At 47.2% G+C, this 23180-nt stretch overlaps 1 protein-coding gene across 1 annotated transcript in view; it reads left to right on the forward strand.

The window, feature by feature from the left end:
* LOC137324060 (receptor tyrosine-protein kinase erbB-4-like) overlaps positions 1–23180 on the forward strand; it is a 938904-nt gene that overhangs the window by 531230 nt on the left and 384494 nt on the right. Inside the window, exon 4 of the mRNA XM_067988230.1 lies at positions 17534–17668. Coding sequence (XP_067844331.1) covers positions 17534–17668 — 135 coding nt within the window. The remainder of the gene's footprint in view (positions 1–17533; positions 17669–23180) is intronic.

Genomic DNA, 23180 nt, shown 5'->3' on the forward strand with positions numbered 1-23180 from the left:
TCTGTCCCCCTGACGATTGAATCCCCTATGACCGCTGCATGCCCCACTGTGCAGTGCTTTGCCCCACATGCCGTGGTTTTGCTCTGGACTGCACTCCTTCGAGGTGTCGTTACCCTCACCGGTATTCAGCACAGAAAACTGGTTTGTGAGTGCCACACTCCTGGAGGATTGCTGCACTGTCTGCCTCTTCTTCCTACCCTGCCAGATGACCACCCAGCTACTCTCCTCCTGAACTCTCTGTGGCTGCGGGCTGACCACCTCCTGGAACATGCGATCCAAGAAATTCTCAGCCTCCTGTGTGCCCTGCAGTGACACCAGCTGTTCCTCAAGCTCAGAAACCCTGAACTCGAGCTCGAGCGACTGGAGGCACTTCCTGCACTCATAGTCACCCAGGACACATGAAGATCCTGGAGTTCCCACATGGTGCAGGAATTACAAGCTATGGATCTCAGCTGTCCTTCCATTCTATTTAGAGTCTACTTATATTCTATACATATGCCTCTTAAGTTATTTATATGTTTCAGCTTACTACCCCTTTAGCTTCTATTTAGTATTCATTTATTTAATATTTATGTGCACTAGATTCTTATTTAATACAATTTCAGAGCCCTGTAGTGTTAGTATCCCCCACTTAGTTTATTTTATCCCCTTAGATCGATTAATTACTCTGATTATTTATATATTTACTTACTTAAGTATCTGCAAATGGATTTAATGTGATTTGAAATTAGTAATTAATTAATTTATCCAATTATTTTTGATTTTTCTTAATCTACTTCCCCTTTCACCGAGTTCCTCCTCCACGTCACTTTCTCAAATTCCCTCAGTGTTTGTCATACGTCTCAGGCCTCTCCCGTGGTGCTCTGCGCTCTGCCCATTCTGCTGTCGCCGCTCTTTTTAAATCTCCCCAGGCCTCTCCGGTGGTGGAAATGTGCTCACTATTTCCAGTACTGGATTACAGAGAGGAGCTCTGACGTTAATTTGGATGCCATTGACATCTTTCCATCACATGATGGAAGGCAATTGACATCCGTTTTAAAGCCATTGAATAAACTTTCCAGGGCCAATTTTTTTTTTTTAAAAAGGGCAATGGATTGATGTACGATATATTATTCAGCATGGTCTACTGCACTAGACAAAATGAAAAAAGTTAGCATTTTAATTTAAATTTATGTAAAAAAAAGTAAGGTCATCTCAGGCACTCTGATTATTACATGATCAAGATTGGGAGAGGAGATGGAACTGGAGAGAGTGATGTATAACCTGTCACTCTTGGAGTGAAATTCAGCTTCAAATGTTCAGTTAAATTGAAGAAAGCATTAAAAATATTGTCCAAGCTGTTCTGATTTAAGAAATATTCACGATTCCTGCACAAAGATTGTGGGACACATACATTAGGGAAGGCAATCAGAAGTATCACCATAAAGTACAATTTGAAGCCACAATTACAGAGGGTTTAGGCATGGCGCACTACAGCAGACCTGTCATTTTTCACTGTCAACTTTCTGTTGCCACTCATTTCAGTTTGATGGTCTACAGCTCAATTTACAAAACTGAGATTGGGGAAGGGACAAATGAGTTTAAGAATCAGAACTCCACGGTCTTTGAGCTCATTTTCATTACAAATGTTTTTGTTGAAAACATCGAAAATCTGAGATTCCAATTAGTGTTTTGTTTTTCTATTTCCCTGGTAATTTCTCTGCTCATCAAGGTGAGGGATGTTAGTGTGGGAAGCATGGAATGATTTTAATTTCAGACGCTCAGGGAGCCAATTTCAACCTCACCCGTCCATTGGCAAACTGACAGGATTGGGTGCGATGCTGGTTTTATACCCAGCCTGATTTTACTCTCCGTTAAAGTCACTGGAGAGCAATATTGGGCGGGATGTCAAACCAGCGTTCCACCCGATCCCGTGGGATTCGTGTGAGTTTGGTTAAAATAGTCCCTTTGGTGTCAGCATCAAGCACTCCCAGGTCAGCTATAGCACAGAGAGATGCAGAATCAAGCTTTATCGACTACTCCCATTAACATGCCTCTGTCACAGTCTCCTTGACATTGCAGATGACGCACCACATCTGAGCCTATATAAAAGGCTAAAGCCCTGAAATGGGATACAAGCAAATGTCTAACCCACTGACCTGGAATGCGTCTCTCTGCTATTTTAGTGCAGATATTACTGCCTTTATTTTAAACAGGTTATCACCTCTCCTAAAATAGGATGAACCTCAGACAAATATATTGCATTTGCACGCTAGTATCCCAGGGCGTCATTTCAGGGCCTAACTATGCAACTGGAAGAGCGTAGAGAGGCGCTGAGAGGTTGCAGCCAGTTAGTTAACTTACAACGGATTATCACTGGCCATTGTACTAATGCTTCCTTCATTTTCTATGCGCCGATTTCCACGTCAACATTGTTAGACTTCACCACAGAAATTCAATCGGGTAGACGTAGAGAAAATGCTTCCATTTGTGTGGGGTCATAAACATAAAATAGTCACCAATAAATCCAATAAGGAATTCAGGAGAAGCTTCTTTACCCAGAGAGCATTTAGAATGTGGAACTCGCTCCCACATGGAGTGGTTGAGGCGAATAGCATTGAGGCATTTAAGGGGAAGCTAGATAAGTACATGAGGGAGAAAGGAGTAGAAGGATATGATGATAGGGTGAGATGAAGATAGAGTGGGAGGAGGCTCATGTGGAGCACAAACACCGGCATAGACCAGTTGGGCCGAACAGCCTGTTTCTGTGCTGTACATTCTATGTAATTCTATGTAATATATAAATTCACCTCTGAGGTCAACATTTAAGAAGCGGTTAGATAGGTGGTTGAAGGAAAAGGGAATAAAGAAATAGGGGAACAGAGCGGGCACATGGGATTGGACTCATGCGAAGGGTAAACACCAACATGGACTGGTTGGGCCAAACGGCCTGTTTCTGTGTTGTAATTTCCATGTAACTTTTCAGAATCTCCCCTATTTAAACAGTATTTCCTGGGGTTGCAAACTAAGAGTGAAGTGTAAAAGTTCCTGCTGCAATAATCCTGGGCCTGGTGTGAGCTTCCCCCGGCCATGCCATGGCAGTGGACCTTTTATGAAGCAAGAAACGAGCCTGCTTTAAAACTCCCTAGGGATGAAATCATATCCCAAAAATCCCCACTGGAAGGAGATCTCCTGAGGTTGGCATTGCTGCCCAGGATACTGATGCTGTCCTTCACACTTTCCTCCACATTTTAAACCTTTATTTTTTGTGGACCTTTTTGGCAGTTTGGCCTTTGCGTATTTAGATGCCTTTAACTATTAACTGCCCTCATTTTCTCACTGACATCTACACACACATGCACTTTAAAGCTGGAGTCGCTAGTTAGTGATCGAGTGTAGGTCCCATGGCAGTTTTCCACCCCCCCTCACTAGTCCAGAGGTGCTGAGGCTAATTGTAGCACCTCAACTGTAGCTACAAGAGCAGGTCAGAGGCTGGGTATTCTGCGGCGAGTGACTCACCTCCTGACTCCCCAAAGCCTTTCCACCATCTACAAGGCACAAATCAGGAGTGTGATGGAATACTCTCCACTTGCCTGGATGAGTGCAGCTCCAACAACACTCAAGAAGCTCGACACCATGCAGGACAAAGCAGCCCGCTTGATTGGCACCCCATCCACCACCCTAAACATTCACTCCCTTCACCACCGGCGCACTGTGGCTGCAGTGTGCACCATCCACAGGATGCACTGCAGCAACTCGCCAAGGCTTCTTCGACAGCACCTCCCAAACCCGCGACCTCTACCACCTAGAAGGACAAGGGCAGCAGGCACATGGGAACAACACCACCTGCACGTTCCCCTCCAAGTCACACACCATCCCAACTTGGAAATATATCGCCGTTCCTTCATCGTCGCTGGGTCAAAATCCTGGAACTCCCTTCCTAACAGCACTGTGGGAGAACCGTCACCACACGGACTGCAGCGGTTCAAGAAGGTGGCTCACCACCACCTTCTCAAGGGCAATTAGGGATGGGCAATGAATGCCGGCCTCGCCAGCGACGCCCACATCCCGTGAACGAATAAAAAAAAACTGTTGCCCCAGCTGAGGTCAGCCCACTGGGCATTGAACCTGGGACCTTCTGACCTCAATGAAAGGACTTGCATTTATACAGCACATTTCACCACCTCAGGACGTTCCAAAGCACTTCACAGCCAATGAAGGACTTTTGAAGCGCAGTCACTGTTGTAATGTCGGGACACACGGCAGCCAATTTATGCACAGCAAGATCCCACAAACAGCAGTGTAATAATGACCAGATCCTCTGTTCCAGTGAATTTTGATAATGACCTGCTGTAAACCTTCATAACATTTTAAAATGTGCACAACGTTCAAATAAGAGGGTAGATTTCCCGAGGAGGCAGCATTGGTGAGTAACCTTGCCCGTGTGGGAAATTCATCCTCAGGCCGCCCATCGCAGAATCGGAAAATTCAGGGTAATGTTCAGAAGGAATTTAGCGGCACCTCGGGAGTTTCCTGGGCAGCCTCACATGGTGGAAAAATCGACTTTAATAAAGAAAGAGAAGCTTGCATTCATATAGGACTTTATCACATCTCTTACAGACATCCCAAGGTGCTTCTCCCACGGCGAATGACCTTGAAATGTATTGACTGCTGTTTACATGGTCACAAGAACCCACAAACAAGTAATAAGGCAAATGACCAATTAATCTGCTTTTGCTGGTGTGTGTTGAAGGAGGAACGTTGCCTGGACACCAGAAGAATTCCCTTTCAATAGTTGCGTGAGATCTTTAACATCCACCTGAACCAACAGATGGGATCTCAGTTTAAGATCTCATCAAAAGATTGCGCCTCTGCTCCCTCAGTACTGTATCAGATTATCAGCTTAATTATAAGCTCAGTGGGGTCTATACCCACAGCCCTCTGACTCAGAGCGGAGAGTGCTGCAAACTGATCCAAGCTGACACCACAGTTGCTATATAGGTGCAATTCAAGATGTACCAGTGCAATATCTTCTGTACTGTGTGCATTACTGTGATGCAGTTTACACGTAGCTGTGTTAGTTCTGTTGAAGGGTGCGGCGGTGCAATTCCATTGGCTGCCAGTCGCCCTCCAGTAACTCACCCAAGTGGCCATTTTGTCACGCGTGAGCCTCGACGGTAAATGGCAGCAAGCTATTCGGCCATGAGCTGAGCTCAGTTCTGGGCCAGTTCCTGACCATGACGCACACGCACAGTTTCCAGGACGGGTCACTGGAAAGCGATCAGGAGCTTGAAAGCCCAGCTGATTTTCTTTCTCACCTCGACTGAGAACAGAAAACTCAGCACAGACCAGGATAGACCCTGGGCCCCTCCTGGTCTGCATTGCTTCGCACCACAGTGTGCGCTGCATTTACTCAGCAAGTCATCCGAGGTAGGGGGGAAGACTCCCAACCTCTGTGGCAAATACAGTGGCGTCATCCTCTCACCAGTCCTGCCTTTCCACACTTACACTGAATTAACATGCAGCTCACCCTCCCAAGATTGTAAACAGGGGACAACACTGTTTTGAACGTGATATCTTCACTGATATGTGGCACGCTTGTAAGTAGTTACATGTTCAGAGGTATGTTTACTCAGGTAACCTCATTTACTCAACTGTCTGGTCAGCACAAAATGGGGGTGAATTTCCTCAACAGTTTCAGAGCCTTGAGCACAGAATCTAGGCTGACACTTCACTGTAGTACTGAGGGAGTGCTGCACTGTCGGAGGTGCTGTCTTTTGGATGAGACTTTAAACTGAGGCCCCGTCTGCCCTCTCAGGTGGACATAAAAGATCCCATGGCACTATTTCAACGAAGAGCAGGGGAGTTCTCCCTGGTGTCCTGGCCAATACTTATCCCTTAACGAAAATCGCTAAAAACAGATTATCTGGTCATTACCACATTGCTGTTTGTGGGATCTTGCTGTGTGCAAATTGGCTGCCGCCTTTCCTACATAACAACAGTGACTACACTTCAAAAGTACTTCATTTACTGTGAAGTGCTTTGTGATGTCCTGAGGTTGTGAAAGGCACTATATAAATGCAGGTTCTTTCTTTTAGTATTACTGGAATGACGCAGTATCTTTTAGTATTACTGGAATGACGCAGTATCTTTTAGTATTACTGGAATGACGCAGTATCTTTTATTATTACTGGAATGACGCAGTATCTTTTAGTATTACTGGAATGACGCAGTATCTTTTAGTATTACTGGAATGACGCAGTATCTTTTAGTATTACTGGAATGACGCAGTATCTTTTAGTATTACTGGAATGACGCAGTATCTTTTAGTATTACTGGAATGACGCAGTATCTTTTTGTATTACTGGAATGACGCAGTATCTTTTAGTATTACTGGAATGACGCAGTATCTTTTTGTATTACTGGAATGACGCAGTATCTTTTAGTATTACTGGAATGACGCAGTATCTTTTAGTATTACTGGAATGACGCAGTATCTTTTAGTATTACTGGAATGACGCAGTATCTTTTAGTATTACTGGAATGACGCAGTATCTTTTAGTATTACTGGAATGACGCAGTATCTTTTAGTATTACTGGAATGACGCAGTATCTTTTAGTATTACTGGAATGACGCAGTATCTTTTAGTATTACTGGAATGACGCAGTATCTTTTAGTATTACTGGAATGACGCAGTATCTTTTTGTAGTCGGGAAAGTCGGGTGGAAGTCCTTTCTGTCACTTGTGCGCCTGTAAAATGCTTCCCCTGAGGGGCCGTGTGCTTTGTGAGCCTTCCCGCCATCCGCCCGTCGAGCCCCCGCCGGCCTCATTTGCATGCGGCCGCCCGTGACGCTGCAGATGCGAGTTCCCTGATTTTGCCCCACGATCGCACTCAGGGCAAATGAGACTGAAATGTGAGAGGCACAGCCGCTGCCTGTGTCACCTGAACAAACGGGAAGTGAGGAGTCTGTGAGACACGGAGAGTCTGGCAATTTTGGTTAACGATGTTAGCAGCTGGAAAACGTTTTGATTTGTTGCCACTGTTTGTAACCGCCTCCTACTGGGTCAGAGCACCCGAAGATTTTTGGACCCCTACATTATGACAGTGACTTCAAAAGTGCTTCATTGGCTGTAAAGCACTTTGGGATGTCCTGAGGCCGTGAAAGGCGCTATATAAATGCAAGTTATTTCTTTCTTTTCCCTAACCCAGCAGTCGGAGCAACCCGGGAGCGGGTATAACTTATCCCCTGGGCACCCTGCTCTATGCCATTGCTATAGATGGGGACGAGCAGCGCAGTCTGGAGGTAAGGAGAGTGAGGCACCATGTCAACATGCTCTGGCTGCACATAGTGACACCACAAATCACGGCCAGAATGGAGGTAATTGGTAATTCCCCCGTCAATCCCGCCCATTGCTGTAAGTGATTTCACGCGCATCATTGTTATGTAACTATTCTCCACTCACTGCACTTTGCTGGAGAAATAATCCTGCTGTACGGGGGAGACTCTGTTTACTGTGGTTACTGTGTTTGCTGTAGTTTATGCGTAAATTGAAACTACAAGTACCGCACCTGCAACTCATTGGCTGACACGATGGTGTCAATATTCACTCTGTTTTTTTTAAAGGGACAGTAGCAGCGTCAATCACATTGGGGAGGATTCCAGACCAACATGTTACAAAACACTCTTGACGATTTGCAGTTCAGGGCTTTTTATTGTTATGTTATGTTTGTTTAATGGGCGCATTTCCCCGTAGTTACTGCGACTAGTAAATTCCACCAACTGCATGTTCTTTTGCAGTGCTTGTAATAAATGCAAGAATTAATCTTGTGCTGCAATGTTATAGGTCCCGCAGTAACAGGAATAATTCTTATTTATTATCTAATTACGTGGCTGTAAATCAGACCGAGCTCTCTGTGGCAATGTCGCTCTGAGACCTAAATGGTTAAAATTATTAATGACAAAAATATGCTTGTGTATAATAATACATCCTGTTCCAGCGCCTTGCTGTGTAGCTTAATAGTTCTTGGTCAAAGCTGAGCTGTAAAATGATGAGCAGGAGAGTACACAGTGCATAAGTCCCGGTAATGAAAAAATTTAATCAAACCTAGTGGTGTATACAAGAATTATTAGCACATTTCAGTTCCTTAACTTATTGAAATGTCAAATAGGATACATCTTGGGTTACAGCCATTCCTATTGAAAAACCATTCAGAGGGAGCATAGATTAAGCTGCCTGCTCTGTTACCATGGGTCAGCTTTTTTGGTGCAATAAAGCATAGTACAAAATATTATTGCACCTGGAACTCCCCGAGATTCGCAGTCACTTAGCTATCCTAATATCGCAGCACCCTCTTTTCTCATTTACACCTTCATTGTGTTGTATCTCGCAGCTAAACACAATCAAGTAAGTCAAAAATATGTTGACAGCAGCAGAGAGCTATTAAATTTAATAGCTGATTTGTTTCTGCTGTTGTTTGTCTAATATTTGATTTAATTGACACGACACAGCCGAGATGTACAGCAGATGACTTTTTTTTTCAACCTCTTTGCAATCAGGAGGGATTTGCCATTCTTGCTTCTCGCTACAAAACGCAAGCTGAACGGAGTGGAGCGAACCGCTGTTTGTCACCAAACTAATGAAGGTGCTCACCTCCAAATTGAGCGGATCAAATTAAATTAGAAAATTATTTCGGTAGACCGAATGCAAGGCGTGTTGCATTATCTGAGGGATTTCTTTGCACAGAGAGTGGTGAGAATGTGAAACTTGCCGTTACGTGGAGTGATTGAAGCAGATAGTATTGATGCATTTAAGGGGAGGCTGGATGCATACATGAGGGGCGAGGGAATAGAGGGATAGGAGGGCAGGGTGGGAAGAGGTAACTAGAGTGGGAGGAGGCTCGTGTGGAGCATAAACAGCGGCATAGACCAGTTGAGCTGAATGTCCCAGTTTCTGTGCTGTAAATTCTATGTAATCCTATGTATTGAATGGCAGCAGACCTCAGGGTATATCCTTTACTCTGCATCACTCACAGGCAATCGGGCCGTGCCATAATCACTGACCACAGCTTGCACTCAAAAGAGTATTAATATTTTAATCGGCTGGCAAAATGGATACTTTAAATTGAGTCCTTTGAGGGGGGAGGATTATTAAAAAAGGATTTCATGCATCTCTTGTGAAAATTACACCTGGGAGCAAATGCTTTGAAGGAATCTTTAGTGCTTTTGTTAAGTTTGTTTGCGTGCATGGGCGATCTAATTAATTCTGAATCCCCCACTGTGTTCAGTTTAGTTTTATGGCATTAAGACAAGGATGCTGAAGAGTAGAACTGATTTCAGGTGAGTGGTGGGTTCAGGGTTAGTCCTCGGGTTAGAGTTCGCACTGTTGGTTACCTGTCCTCGGGGGCCTTCACTAGGTTACAAACAAATCTGTGTTTCTGAACAAGTGGTCATCTAACTCCAGGGGGTCAAAGGTCAAATAATAATCAGCTGTAAAGAAAATACAAGGTAACTATGTGGATGTAACTGGTCAGCATCAATGTGAAGACTTCGACAGCAAGCATTTACTGATGGCAGCTGATTGTGAAGGAATGTGTTAATCGTGCACATAAACAGTTAGTTTTAACCTTTAGGAAAGGAAAGGCGACCTGATGAGTGTAGCCTTGATAATGTGAGACTGTATTTTATTAGTTTACACCTCTGATTGTGCCTTGAGATCCTGGTATTCTGAAACTGAGGACGATATACCAATTTGCTAGTGCTGAGGTACTTCAGACAATTTTCTGGCACATTCTGCTACACAGCATCTTAACTTACCACCAGTACCCTGACACCCATTGACATGCTAAGTTTCAACTTTGCCACCTCACTAAATGAGAATGAGGTAATCGGTTTATGCAACCAAGTGTGGCATCAATAATAATCGGCCATGAAGTGGTAGGTTCAGGTTTAGGGCTAGGTTTAGAGCGTGTGTTGTTGGCTATCTCACCTCAGAGCCCGACTCTAGGGGACAAACAAACCCGAGTCTCTGCACATTCTCACTCCAATGGTCAGCGGTCAAATACTAACCAGCCATGAAGAAACACTTTGGCCTGGTGGTAAGGAACTCGAAATGGAGACCAAGGCTGAAGAGCAAATCCTTATCAAATCTGAAGATGCTTACTTTGAAACGGAATCGACTGTGCCCATTGCTGAAGGGCCAAACCAGGCATGGATCGTGATGTTTGTTATAATGGAAGGACCCGAGAGAGTTAATGCTGTCTCATCTTTATGCTAACTAACCTGGGAGCGTGCGGAAGAAATTCGCCAAGGTAAGTGTGCTCAAACTTTGCAGAATTTAACAGTGCTGTGTTACAAAGCATCGTAATAGGGCTCCAATGTAAGTGTGGTACACTTGAGAAGGGGACAATACCTAGCTGTCTGGCAACTGTTCATCTACTTTCCAAATGCATGTTTCACAAGGGAGAGTTTTATCCTGCTGCTAGCACAGTGCATTTGCCCCATGGACCATGAAATATGGCAACCAGCAAACACCAAGTCTGCTGCCCATATTATATACCTGCAGGCTCGTATAAGGTGGCTGCTGGCCTGAGCGTTTGGATCGCTCACATCTTGTGTCATGTTTCGCTTTCTATCACATATCTCCGTTCTATCTACTTGCAAAATAAGGCTGCACGTAACAAGCAGCAGGAAATGGAGAAGGAGGAGGTGGGGGTGGGGGGGGTGGTGGGTGTCACCCAAATTGTACCCTTACCACCTTCTGAAGAGAGGTCTCAGGAGATACCGGTCATGGAGGCCTCCAAGCTCATGGCCTTTGCTCTACCCCAGAGGGCTGTGGATGCTGAGTCGTTGAGTATATTCAAGGCTGAGATCGATAGATTTTTGGACTCTGGGGGAATCAAGGGATATGGGAATTGGGCAGGAAAGTGGAGTTGAGGTTGAAGATCAGCCATGATCTGAGTGAATGGCGGAGCAGGCTCGAGGGGCCGTGTGGCCTACTCCCGCTCCTATTTCTTATGTTCTTATGTTTCCCTATTTACCTCCTTGTTCACTTACTCCATTACTCCCTCACAAACACATTTACTGCACACTACAGATGTTTTACCACGTAAAGCTCTGTTTCAATTGGTGTTTTACTGCAAGTATTATAAAATATATTCCTCTTCTGATCGCCTAGGTGACTAGGGCCCAATGATTAGCCTCAGCCAAGCACCTCACAGCATCCTGCGTCACCCACCCCTGCAGTAGTGCACATCAGCACAATTTATGTACTGCGGGGAGTGGGGTCAGTTAACGGGCTGCAAGAGGAAGCACTTGATAAAGTACAGAGTGTTACAAATTGGATAGCCAAGTGGTAAAGGACAGAATACTAGAGCCTGGTCTTCAGTTGCTTCCAAGCCTTTATTCACAGAGGAGATCCACATTATACCCCACACCACACCCCAGATCAGCTCTCTTATAAATGGATACAAGAGAGGTCCCAATTGATACGCACCACCTCAATACAATTAACACTAATTGATAGAAATCACATGAATACAATTAACACAGAGCAAAAGTGGGGAGGAGAAACTGCAGATGGAACTGGAGGGCGGCACCCTTTTGACTGAAGGATCAGCCACAGGGCTCCAGCAACTGTTGAGCCCAGGGATTCAGACCTCACAAGGCTTCCCTTCCATACTTCAGCTTCAGCACTTCATGGAGTCGCTTGACATGGTGCCGAGAAGCTGGTGCAATTTGGGAGCACATGTGGAGGAGTCTTCAGCCCCAACTATGTAGTGGTATAATGCTGGCTGACTAAACTGCAGACAACCATGGAGACTAAGTGTGACCGCCCAGAGCTCTGCTAGACAAGGTCCTAAGCTGAGCCATAGCTGGCATCATAAATGCTTTGTGGCTCTCCTGGCCGGCCTCCCATCTTCCACCCTCTGTAAACTTGAGCTCATCCAAAATTCTTCTGTCCGTATCCTAACTCAAGTCCCGTTCACCCATCACCCTTGTGTTCGCTGACCTACATTGGCTCCTGTTCCAGCTACGCCTCATATTTAAAATCTTCATCCATGTATTCGAATCCCTCCATGGCCTCACCCCTCCCTATCTTTGTAAGCGCCTCCAGCCCTACAACCTTCCAAGATCTCTGCGTTCCTCCAATTCTGGCCTCTCATGCCTCCCCGATTTCCTTCGCCCCGCCATTGGCGGCCGTGCCTTCAGCTGTCTGGGCTCCAAGCTCTGGAATTCCCTCCCTAAACCTTTCTACCTCTCTCTCCTCCTTTAAGGTGCTGCTTAAAGCCTACCTCTTTGACCAAGCTTTCCGTCACCTGTCCTAATATCTCCGTAAGTGGCAAATTTTGTCTGATAACGCCCCTGTGAAGCGCCTTGGGACATTTTACTACGTTAAAGGTGCTATGTAATTGCAAGTTGTTGTTGTTGATTGTGACATTGTCCAAAGACATGGGACTCTAATGTACAGAAGACTGTACTCTCTGGATTCACCACGCCGATTAACACAGATTGAAACACCCGTTTGAGCGGATCGACACAACCTCATTGCTGCCCAGATCTCTGCACCTGTTGAGGGAGTGCCCAACAGTAGGGGAATGACAGGAGCTGGTATGGATGATGGCTTTGAGTGCTGCTGGCCCGCTCAAATAAGTCCAATTCATGTGTCAACCAGCATGCAAGCCCACATCAGTACTTGTGGCATCTATTATTTCAGGGCCAACTGCAGACACAGAACAAGGAGGAGCTGGGTTATCACCATCCCATTGACATGCAAAACCATCCGCTTCACATCCTCCTTCCACTGGGAGAACACGTAGAAGGGAGCATGCAGATAGGAAGAAGAAGATTCACACTGTCCACAGCCACAAAGAAACAGCACTGGGGTAAAACACACTGCACCTGCACCACACTCACTCAGGGTGAATAAAAGCTGGCATTACTCAGACCTGCAGTGTCCTGAGCATTCTTTGCCATGAGCAGTTTGGTGAGAAATTATGCTGTATTCTGAGATGCTGGTGCTGGGCTGAGGGCAATGAGGAAAAGGCTTTATTTTGGCTTGAATACTGAGAACTGGCTGGAAGTGATTATTGCGCATTGGCCGTGTCATCCAATTAACGGAAAGAGCCTCCTATTAGCAGCTGTTGTACCACTCAGGCTGTTTGGGCACACACGTCTTCTGGCTCTTGGCTCTCGACGCTGGCAAGGTCTGCATTTATTGCCCATCCCTAATTGCCCTTGAGAAGGTGGTGGTGAGCCGCCTTCTTGAACCGCTGTAGTCCGTGTGGTGACGGTTCTCCCACAGTGCTGTTAGGAAGGAAGTTCCAGGATTTTGACCCAGCGACGATGAAGGAACGGCGATATATTTCCAAGTCAGGATGGTGTGTGACTTGGAGGGGAACGTGCAGGTGGTGTTGTTCCCATGTGCCTGCTGCTCTTGTCCTTCTAGGTGGTAGAGGTCGTGGGCTTGGGAGGTGCTGTCGAAGAAGCCTTGGCGAGTTGCTGCAGTGCATCCTGTGGATGGTACACACTACAGCCACAGTGCGCCAGTGGTGAAGGGAGTGAATGCTTAGGGTGGTGGATGGGGTGCCAATCAAGCGGGCTGCTTTGTCCTGGATGGTGTCAAGCTTCTTGAGTGTTGTTGGAGCTGCAATCATCCAGGCAAGTGGAGAGTATTCCATCACACTCCTGACTCGTGCCTTGTAGATGGTGAAAAGGCTTTGGGGAGTCAGGAGGTGAGTCACTCGCCACAGAATACCCAGCCTCTGACCTGCTCTTGTAGCCACGATATTTATATGGCTGGTCCAGTTAAGTTTCTGGTCAATGGTGACCCCCAGGATGTTGATGGTGGGGGATTCGGCGATGGTAATGCTGATGAATGTCAAGGGGAGGTGGTTAGACTCTCTCTTGTTGGAGATGGTCATTGCCTGGCACTTGTCTGGCATGAACGTTACTTGCCACTTATCAGCCCAAGCCTGGATGTTGTCCAGGTCTTGCTGCATGCGGGCACGGACTGCTTCATTATCTGAGGGGTTGCGAATGGAACTAAACACTGTGCAATCATCAGCGAACATCCCCATTTCTGACCTTATGATGGAGGGAAGGTGATTGATGAAGCAGCTGAAGATGGTTGAGCCGAGGACACTGCCCTGAGGAACTCCTGCAGCAATGTCCTGGGGCTGAGATGATTGGCCTCCAACAACCACTACCATCTTCCTTTGTGCTAGGTATGACTCCAGCCACCGGAGAGTTTTCCCCCTGATTCCCATTGACTTCAATTTTACTCGGGCTCCTTGGTGCCACACTCGGTCAAATGCTGCCTTGATGTCAAAGGCAGTCACTCTCACCTCACCTCTGGAATTCAGCTCTTTTGTCCATGTTTGGACCAAGGCTGTAATGAGGTCTGGAGCCGAGTGGTCCTGGCGGAACCCAAACTGAGCATCGGTGAGCAGGTTATTGGTGAGTAAGTGCCGCTTGATAGCACTGTCGACGACAAGCTGTGACTGGACTCTTCTAGGCAAGCAGTGAATATTCCATCACACTCCTGATCTGAGCCTTGTAGGTGGGCGCGAGTCTATGAGGCGGGGAAGGGGTGGTCAGGAGGTGAGCCACTTGTCGTAGAGTGTTCAGCATTTGCTCTGCTCTTGTAGCCACAGTGTTTAAATATCTGGCCCAGTTAAGCTTCAGGTCAGTCGTGAGCTCCAAGATGTTGATGGTGGGGTCTTGGCAATGGTGGTTCCTCATTTCTGACCTTACGATAAGGAAAGGTCATTGATGAAGCATCCAAAGATGACTGGGTCTCGGACGCTGCCCAGGGGAACTCCTTCAATACATCTTGGGGCTGAGATGAATGGCCAATGATATCCACAACTGTCCTTTGTGTCAGGTATGATTGCAACCACTGGAGGGTTTCCCTTTGACCCCTCATTGACCTCTGATTTGCTGGGGCCATTTGGTATCATACTCAGTCTAATGCTGCCTTGATATCACGATTGGCTGCTCTCACCTGGCCTCTGGCATTCAGCTCTTTGTGTCCATGTCTGGATCAAGGCTGTGATGAGTTCTGGAGCTGAGTGGTTCTGGCAGAACTCAAACTGGGCGTCAATGAGCAGGTTACTAGAGTGAATAGGTGATGGCACTATTGATGGTTCCTTCCAGCACTTTACAAATGTAAAAGGACATTTTTTGCAGTAGTAATGGAATTTATGGCCAGCTCCCGACAGGTCAGCGGCACAATTGCTGCCCAGTGAGTAGCTGGCCAGACAGGTGCCAGACAGGGACCAGACAGGGACCAGACAGGGGCCAGACAGGGACCAGACAGGGACCAGGTTCGATTCCCGGTCTGTGCTGAGTTACCTGGGCCCAGGTTCGATTCCCGGCCTGTGCTGAGTTACCTGGGCCCAGGTTCGATGACAACAAGGGCATGAAAGAAGGGGACAAAATTCAACCAGGGTTTCCACTGCTGATTGGTGTCTGATATTCCCAGCGAAATCTCTTGTGCATCCCTGATTTTCATCGCCCCACCATTGGCAGCTGTGCCTTCAACTGTCTTTGCTCCAATGTGGAATTCCCTCTCGAAATCTCTCAGCCTGTCTACCTTGCTCTATTCCTTTAAAACACTCCTTAAAACCTATCTCTTTGACCATGCTTTTGGTCACCTGTCCTAATATCTCCTTATGAGGCTCGGTGTCAAACTTTGTTTGATGACTTTCCTGAGAAGTGCCTTGGGATGTTTTACTACATTAAAGGCGCTATATAAATGCAAGTTGTTGTTGACAGATGGAGCCGTGTTGTAACATCCCATTTGAAAAGAGGGCTTGACAGGGTCGATGCAGAGAGGTTGTTTCCCCTGGCTGGAGAGTCTAGAACTAGGAGGCATAGTCTCAGGATAAGGGGTCGGACATTTAGTTACAGAGATGAGGAGACATTCCTTCACTCAGACGGTTGTGAATCATTGGAATTCTCTACCCTGGAGGGCTGTGGATGCTCAGTCATTGAGTATATTCAAGACTGAGATGGATAGATTTTTGGACTCTAAGGGAATCAAGGGATATGGGGATAGGGCGAGAAAGTGGAGTTGAGGTCGAAGATCAGCCATGATCTTATTGAATGGCAGAGCAGGCTCGAGGGGCAGAATGGCCTACTCCTGTTCCTATTTCTTATGTTTTTATGAAATACGGCACCTCCGACAGTGCAGCACTCCTTCAGTACTGCACTGAAGTTTCAGCCTGGGCTGCAACTCATGACCTTCTGACTCGGAGGTGTGAGTACTACCATCTGAGCCAAGGCTGACACCTCCTGAGGGTACATTTTGTGAACCGCTGTAGAGCTTCACTTGCCAAGCACAGGTCGGGAATTCAGGAGTAGAGGTCAGATTCAATACTGTTGTTGAAAGTGCTCTTGTGTGGATGTTCGATGAGGACAGGATTGGGCTCTTGTATGATGCTCTCCAGTTAAGTAGCCTGGCAACACTATAATGCCCAGCCTCACGCATGAAGACTTTCCACTTAGATAAAGGCGACTGATACCACAACAAGGGATCAGCGTCCTTAGAAATGAGACAACTCGAAGAGGGAAGAAATCATTTTTAGGGTAAAATTCCCGAATGCCCACTCCCGGCACAGAGTCTCACCAATCAGAACCAGGTATTGGCTCATGGCGAGCACGCTCCCCACAGTTTCCAACAGGAAAGCACACAGGGAGTGAGCCCACAAGTTCCTGATATGGGCTGGCACTGGGTGAGGCTCTGTGCCGGGAGCATGTACAAGGAAAATTTACCTTTTTGCTCCAAAAAATGATTTTCTTGAAAAAAACAAAAGATTAAACCTGCCGTCGTAATAAAAACTTTGAGGTCGTTTAAAATGGAATAACCTTAAAATATTCAGTACGGTTAATACGCAATTAATAATAACATTCTTGCACAAGTCTCCGCATAGAGAATCAAACCCCCATCTTTACAGACACGAGTCAGGAATTTCCTTGGCGCTCACCCGCTGCATTGCCATAACTTCGCTACGGTTCCCGCCACAGTTGCAAAGTTACAGCAGGGGTGTGGGAGGAAATTCCCAGCCATGATTTTATATCTGGACAAATGTTTTTCTTGGCTACTAAGGCTGACGTCTTACAGTGCTGTTTAACCATGCTGTAAAACTGCAGACTACATTCTGTTTAAGTTACAGGTGCAGCTTAGCCCCATTGACATCATTTCCCCAATGAAACCTCGGTGTGGCGGGGGCATTTTGCCGAGGGCTAAAGGGGAAATCGTTATGTCACGGTGCACGAAACTGGATGAAATATCTCAGCACTCTTAGTTAGGCAAGTTGGATCAAGCAGAGCCAGGCGGAGGATCAGAAGTGTTAACCTATGCAAAAATAAAGAAACTCCGCGTTCATCTTGGGGAATGTAAAATGCTCTTTTTGTCTTTGGTTTCACCTGAAGGAGGTGAGAACTGTAGGACTTCCATCTAGGGCTGGAGCAACCATTGGACCCAATCGAAGAAATCAATGTGTTTATTGATTGCAGTATTTCTTCATTCCTGCACTCTGTTCTTCTACAGAAATCCTGAATGGAGGCATCTACATTGACCAGAACAAATTTCTCTGCTATGTCAATACCATTCATTGGCAGGATATCGTGCGCGACCCGCCAACTGCAGATATTATAATCGTTCCCACCAACACCACTGTGGCGTGTAAGTATCACACCTTTACATCTCTGTTAAGATAGGACCCAGTCACTCAGGTGTTTTTCCTAATGATTCAGTTTAATATCAAATGGCTAATGAACATTATATAATGGGGCCGATTCCACCATCGAGGAGCAGGAAATCGCTGGCCCCACAGCCCCCTCACCTTCCACTGAAGTTAATGGATGGAAAGTCAGGGCCTACGGGCCAGGATTTCCCTACCAGAGCTCCCTGATAGTGCCACTCCATGCCGAGACTGCCCCAACGGGGAATCAGCACTAGCGACTTCATCAATGTGAGTGATTGGTGAAATTAGTGATTTGTCTAGACATTCATCTTAGCCTTTTGTTCCAAACCAGTTTATTCAGCACCGTTGTTAGTCACTTTAAACAGTGTGGTCTAATACATTAACCACTCGCCACATGTGGTGAATTGGAAATCCAGATGCTGCAAATTGCATTTCTGATTCCTAAATTAAAAATGAGTAATTGACACCATCATTGGGCATGTGATCTCAACACTCAAATGTGTAGAGCATGTGTACTTTAATTTTTTTGCATGTTTGTTGGTAAAATGGTAAGATGAAAGCAGAGTGCGAGTGTATTTCGATTGTTGTGAGTGCTTTACTTCCTTGCTTACTGAATAGCAGTAGATATTTGTTATGTAAATATGCACATGTGAAATACATTTACCTGTATTGTGTGAGTGTATGTGGCATTTTAATTTTTTTTAAAATTCGTTCTTGGGATATGTGGGCATTGCTGACAAGGCCAGCATTTATTGCCCATCCCTAGTTTCCCTTCGGAATGTGGTGGTGAGCCGCCTTCTTGAACCGCTGCAGTCCGTGTGGTGAAGGTTCTCCCACAGTGCTGTTCGGAAGGGAGTTCCAGGATTTTGACCCAGTGACGATGAAGGAACGGCGATATATTTCCAAGTCGGAATGGTGTGTGACTTGGAGGGGAACGTGCAGGTGGTGTTGTTCCCATGTACCTGCTGCCCTTGTCCTTCTAGGTGGTAGAGGTCGCGGGTTTGGGAGGTGCTGTCGAAGAAGTCTTAGTGAATTGCTGCAGTGCATCCTGTGGATGGTGCACACTGCAGCCACGGTGCGCTGGTGGTGAAGGGAGTGAATGTTTAAGATGGTGGATGGGCTGCTGATCAAGCTGCTTTGTCTTGGATGGTGTCGAGCTTCTTGAGTGTTGTTGGAGCTGCACTCATCCAGGCAAGTGGAGAGTATTCCATCTCACACTCCTTACTTGTGCCATTTAGGTGGTGGAGAGGCTTTGGAGAGTCAGGAGGTGAGTCACTCGCCGCAGAATACCCAGCCTCTGACCTGCTCTCGTAGCCACGGCATTTATGGTTTCTACTAAAATTTGTGCATGTGGCTAAAACAGTGTTGCTAGAGTCACACCTCTGGTTACTCAGCTATTTCTTTTGCACAACACTGCTATAAAAGAGTCTTGCATTTATAGATAGAACCATATCACATCTCAGAAACATCCCAGAGCACTTCACCTACAACAAATCACTTGGAAGTGGACTGAGTTATTATGTATGCAGATGTGGCAGACAATTAGCAAGATCCCATAAACAGCTATTGGATGGATTACCAATTAACTTTGGTATTGGTTGAAGGAGCAATGTTGGCCAGCACGTCAAGAGAAGTCCCTGCTCTTCTCCAAGCAGTGAGGTCTTTAATGAACCACCACAACCGGCAGATGGGATCTCGGTTTACCATCTCATCGCAAGGGTGGCACCTACAACAATGTAGCATTCCCTCTGTACTGCACCTGGATATCAACCTACGGTTACGAGCTCAAGCCCTGAGGTGGGTGGGTGTGAAATCGGCCCACGTTGACCCGTGTTGATTTCTCCCTTCCTCCTGATGCAGCTGCAACGTTCCTTGGCCTCCCACGCCCAACGGCCAAGGTCAAGAATTTGTTATGCAGGGCGATGAGGGCACAAACTGGCAGCTGACCATTCTAGGGTGGGCCAGTACAACGATAAGCTTATCACCGGGCTGCTCCAGGGTGGGTTTCCCGTCTTTTTTAACTGGAAATGAATGGGATCAGCAGTGCCACTGTGCAGCCTGTTCTATCCTCTCCTGAGCTGGCAATTGCTCGCAAACGGGAGAACGGTTCTGAAAGTGTCGAACCTTAATACAAACAAAAATAAAAACATGGGCAAATAGAGTGCTGGTGCCTGCGAAGGAATTGGTCAAATGTAGTGACCATATGGACTTTCCAAAACCAGCAGTGAGCGTTCAGAGAATACTTGCAGTGAAATAAATATTAATGATTAATCACAAGGTAGTGAAGCATGTTAATGAATAATCCCACCAAACTGTGCAAGGGAGGCACAGTAAACATAACATTTTCTGTCATGCCAACTGCTTTTTTTCTTAAAATTTCAAACAGGAGTCAGTCCTGGGAGCCCACTGAGTAGCAACAAGCAATGTAATCGGAATCACAGTCGGGGTCATTTCTCAGCTGGGGAAGTCTACTGAAACAAAGAGTGAAAGTGAGCCAATTTGTGCTGGGCTCTGTTTAATTGTTCGAAGCACAACTTCTGAGGTGGCCCTTTGAGTTGGAATGAGACTCTTGTACACCAACTCTTTTTCATAACAAAATAATTCAATGCCGGCACATAAATGCAGTTAAAGAAAAACAGTGGATAAAAGCTTGCAGGTATGGAAGAGCTGACTTGCTTTCCTTGTAGACTGTCTAATGCAGCCGTCCAGTGCCATGAATGTGAATTTGCTGCTATGACTCCCGATAAGTAATTAGAGATCATTAATTAGCACTCCATGATCTACGGTTACAGCTGTTATTGCTGAATAAGACTTGTGAATTCCCCGCTGGGGTGAAATCATTTCACAACAGCTCTGACATATTAGTGAAACACAAGAGGCATATTTCATACTCAGCCTTGCCACGGGAAGGTCAAAGCCATTGGCTGCCTCGGTTTTCTGGTGCTGACTGCTGAGGCGTGCAGTCATAATGAACAGCAGATCCCTGCGAGATTCCGACCAGCTATTATTAAAAATTGGGAATGCTGTTTACTAAACTTAGCTGACATTTAGCAGGAGTAAATAATAAATACATTCTAATTCTCATGAGGGTGTTTTTCCTTTTGAAAATCAAAAACGATTAAAATACGTCTGAATTGCACTCCATTCTGTATTCCGAGCCTCATTCTTGTTTTCCTAATTTGTTTGAATTGCAATGGCTGCTGAAGTGAAACATATAAAGTGCAGGATATGGATTTTGAATAATTAGGACAGGTGATAGATTATTCGTATTATGTGAACATTTGACTCATTACTCTGAATCTAATGAAATAGTCATTGTACGGGCTCACAATCAGACGATGACTGGGGACAGACTCAAATCATTTAGGGCCTGAACAAACATTCTGCTCATCACTTCGCCTTTCAACTGACCTTCACAGACCAAATGTCCCACCTCCAGATGCCCTGGGCTCGATTTTAGGGTCGGGTTTCCGGCGGGTTACCAGCGGGGTGGCCCCGAAAATCCCGATCTCCGGTCACGTGACCGGATCGCGACGAAATCCCGGCCACTTCCGGGTACCGCGCTGACGTGCGGGGCTGCGCGCGCAAGCCCCGCTGGTGGGAATCCCGCAGGCAATTAAAGCCAGCGGGGTTCCACTTGAGAGTACTTAACTTGCTCGTTGTGGTCAGTTAATGAGCTGAAGCAGCTGTCAAAAGAGGAAGTGTGGGATTTTAGGTTCAAGGCAGTGAGTTTCCCACACTGGGGGAAACAGACTCCCTCCAACCAGGCGTGTTGCAGCCAGCAGCCTGTGGCAGGTGCCAAGGTGCGCTCCACGGGTGAGAGCCCTCACCCACGCAGGAGGCCACCGCGTCACATAGGGCAACCCCTGCCCCCCACCACCCCCCGCCAAGCCAGAGGACAGACCGACACGAAACCGCAGCCCCAGTCCGAGGACCCACACACCTACCCTGCACAACCCCTCAGACCAACACCTGCCAGTTGGGTGGTGCGTGGAGACCCTCGGAGGACGAAGAGCATGACCAGCACCAGCAGCCTCGCAGTCCACGCCGTCCGCCGCAGAGACGTGGATCCCCCCAACACGGTGTTGTTGCACGCCCACCTGCACAGCAGGAGGGAGGGCTACCGCAGAGAGAGACGCGTCGCAGAGGGCACTACCCTCGCCACAGGGTCCACAGACCGAGGCGCAGCTCCCCGGACCTCTCCGAGCAGCAGTGCACAGGGAGGCGCAGATTCGCTCGACATGTAGTCGTGGAGATCTGCAGCCTCTTTCATGCCGAGCTGCTCCTGGCTGGCCCCAGCACCAACTGCTTACCTGTCGCTGGCAAAGTCACCACTGCCCTCCACACCTTCTCTTCTGCATCCTTCCAGGGTGCAGCCGGCTACACCGCCGATGTCTCTCAGTCGTCTGCGCGGACGAGCCCTGCAAATACACCTGCACCTACTCTGCAGTAACACGATGGGTGGCATCAGTGGTGGGTCCTCATAGTGATACCCAGGAGCGGGCATTATTGGACACAACGGACAGGATTCGCAGAGACATGGCAGTGGTGGTGCCAATATAATGTGTGCTGTTTGTTGCTCTGAAATTCAATATAGGTGACACCCATGGCAAACCCTCCGACACCCTTGTGCACCCGCTTCATGCTGACGAGACGTTTGCCTTACGCTGCCTACTGCACATATGTGATGCATGCCCTGTGGCTGCAGCACAGGTGGTGGCAGGTTGAGTGAGGCTGGCCGTGAGGGAGATGCACGAGAGGGTGAGTATGGGATGGAGCAATGAGATTGTATGAGGAGTGGGTTGCGTGTTAGTGGCAGGGTGAGTACTGGCGAGGTGAGTAGGTGGAGGTAAGATGAGGACGGGGTGTGAGTGGGTATGAAGGGTGATGTGACAGAATAGTGTTGGCGGTGCCGAAGGAGATTTGGGGTGGGGGCAGTGTTGTGGCAGACGGAGTGTAGGGGAAAGACTTCGTGTTCTCACTGTGGCGGACCTACTGCGGTCATTGGAGCACCTCCTGCACTGTATGCAGGTGGGCGATATGTTGGTGGCGCAGGTGACCCCCTCTGCCACCTCGAGCCAGGCCTTCTTGGTGGCAGAGGCAGGCCGCTTCCTCCCGCCCGCCGGGGGGAAGATCTGTGTCCTCCCCCTCCTCCTCACCCCATCTGATGATACCTGGGGTGAGGCATCATTAAACTGGGAGCAGCCTTCCCCCTGGGCTGCTCCATGCTGCAATTTGTCCCATTAGTTGCAGCATCTGTCAGTGGAGGACTGCCCCTTTAACTAGAGAGCCTCCAGCTGACAGATCGTACTGCGCATGCGCAGCCCGACCGACGCGCAGGCCAGCGCCGTGGACCCCGGAGGAGCAGGTAATTGATTCCTATTAGTGTGTTGCCTGCTACGATCGCGTGGGCAACCCACTAATTTCGCCGTTCGCGTTTTCGACGCTCCCGGAGGACCACCCGCTGGGAACCCGCAGGCCTGCTAAATT

The sequence above is a fragment of the Heptranchias perlo genome, chromosome 7, assembly GCF_035084215.1.
Source record: "Heptranchias perlo isolate sHepPer1 chromosome 7, sHepPer1.hap1, whole genome shotgun sequence".
Classification (NCBI taxonomy): Eukaryota; Metazoa; Chordata; class Chondrichthyes; order Hexanchiformes; family Hexanchidae; genus Heptranchias; species Heptranchias perlo.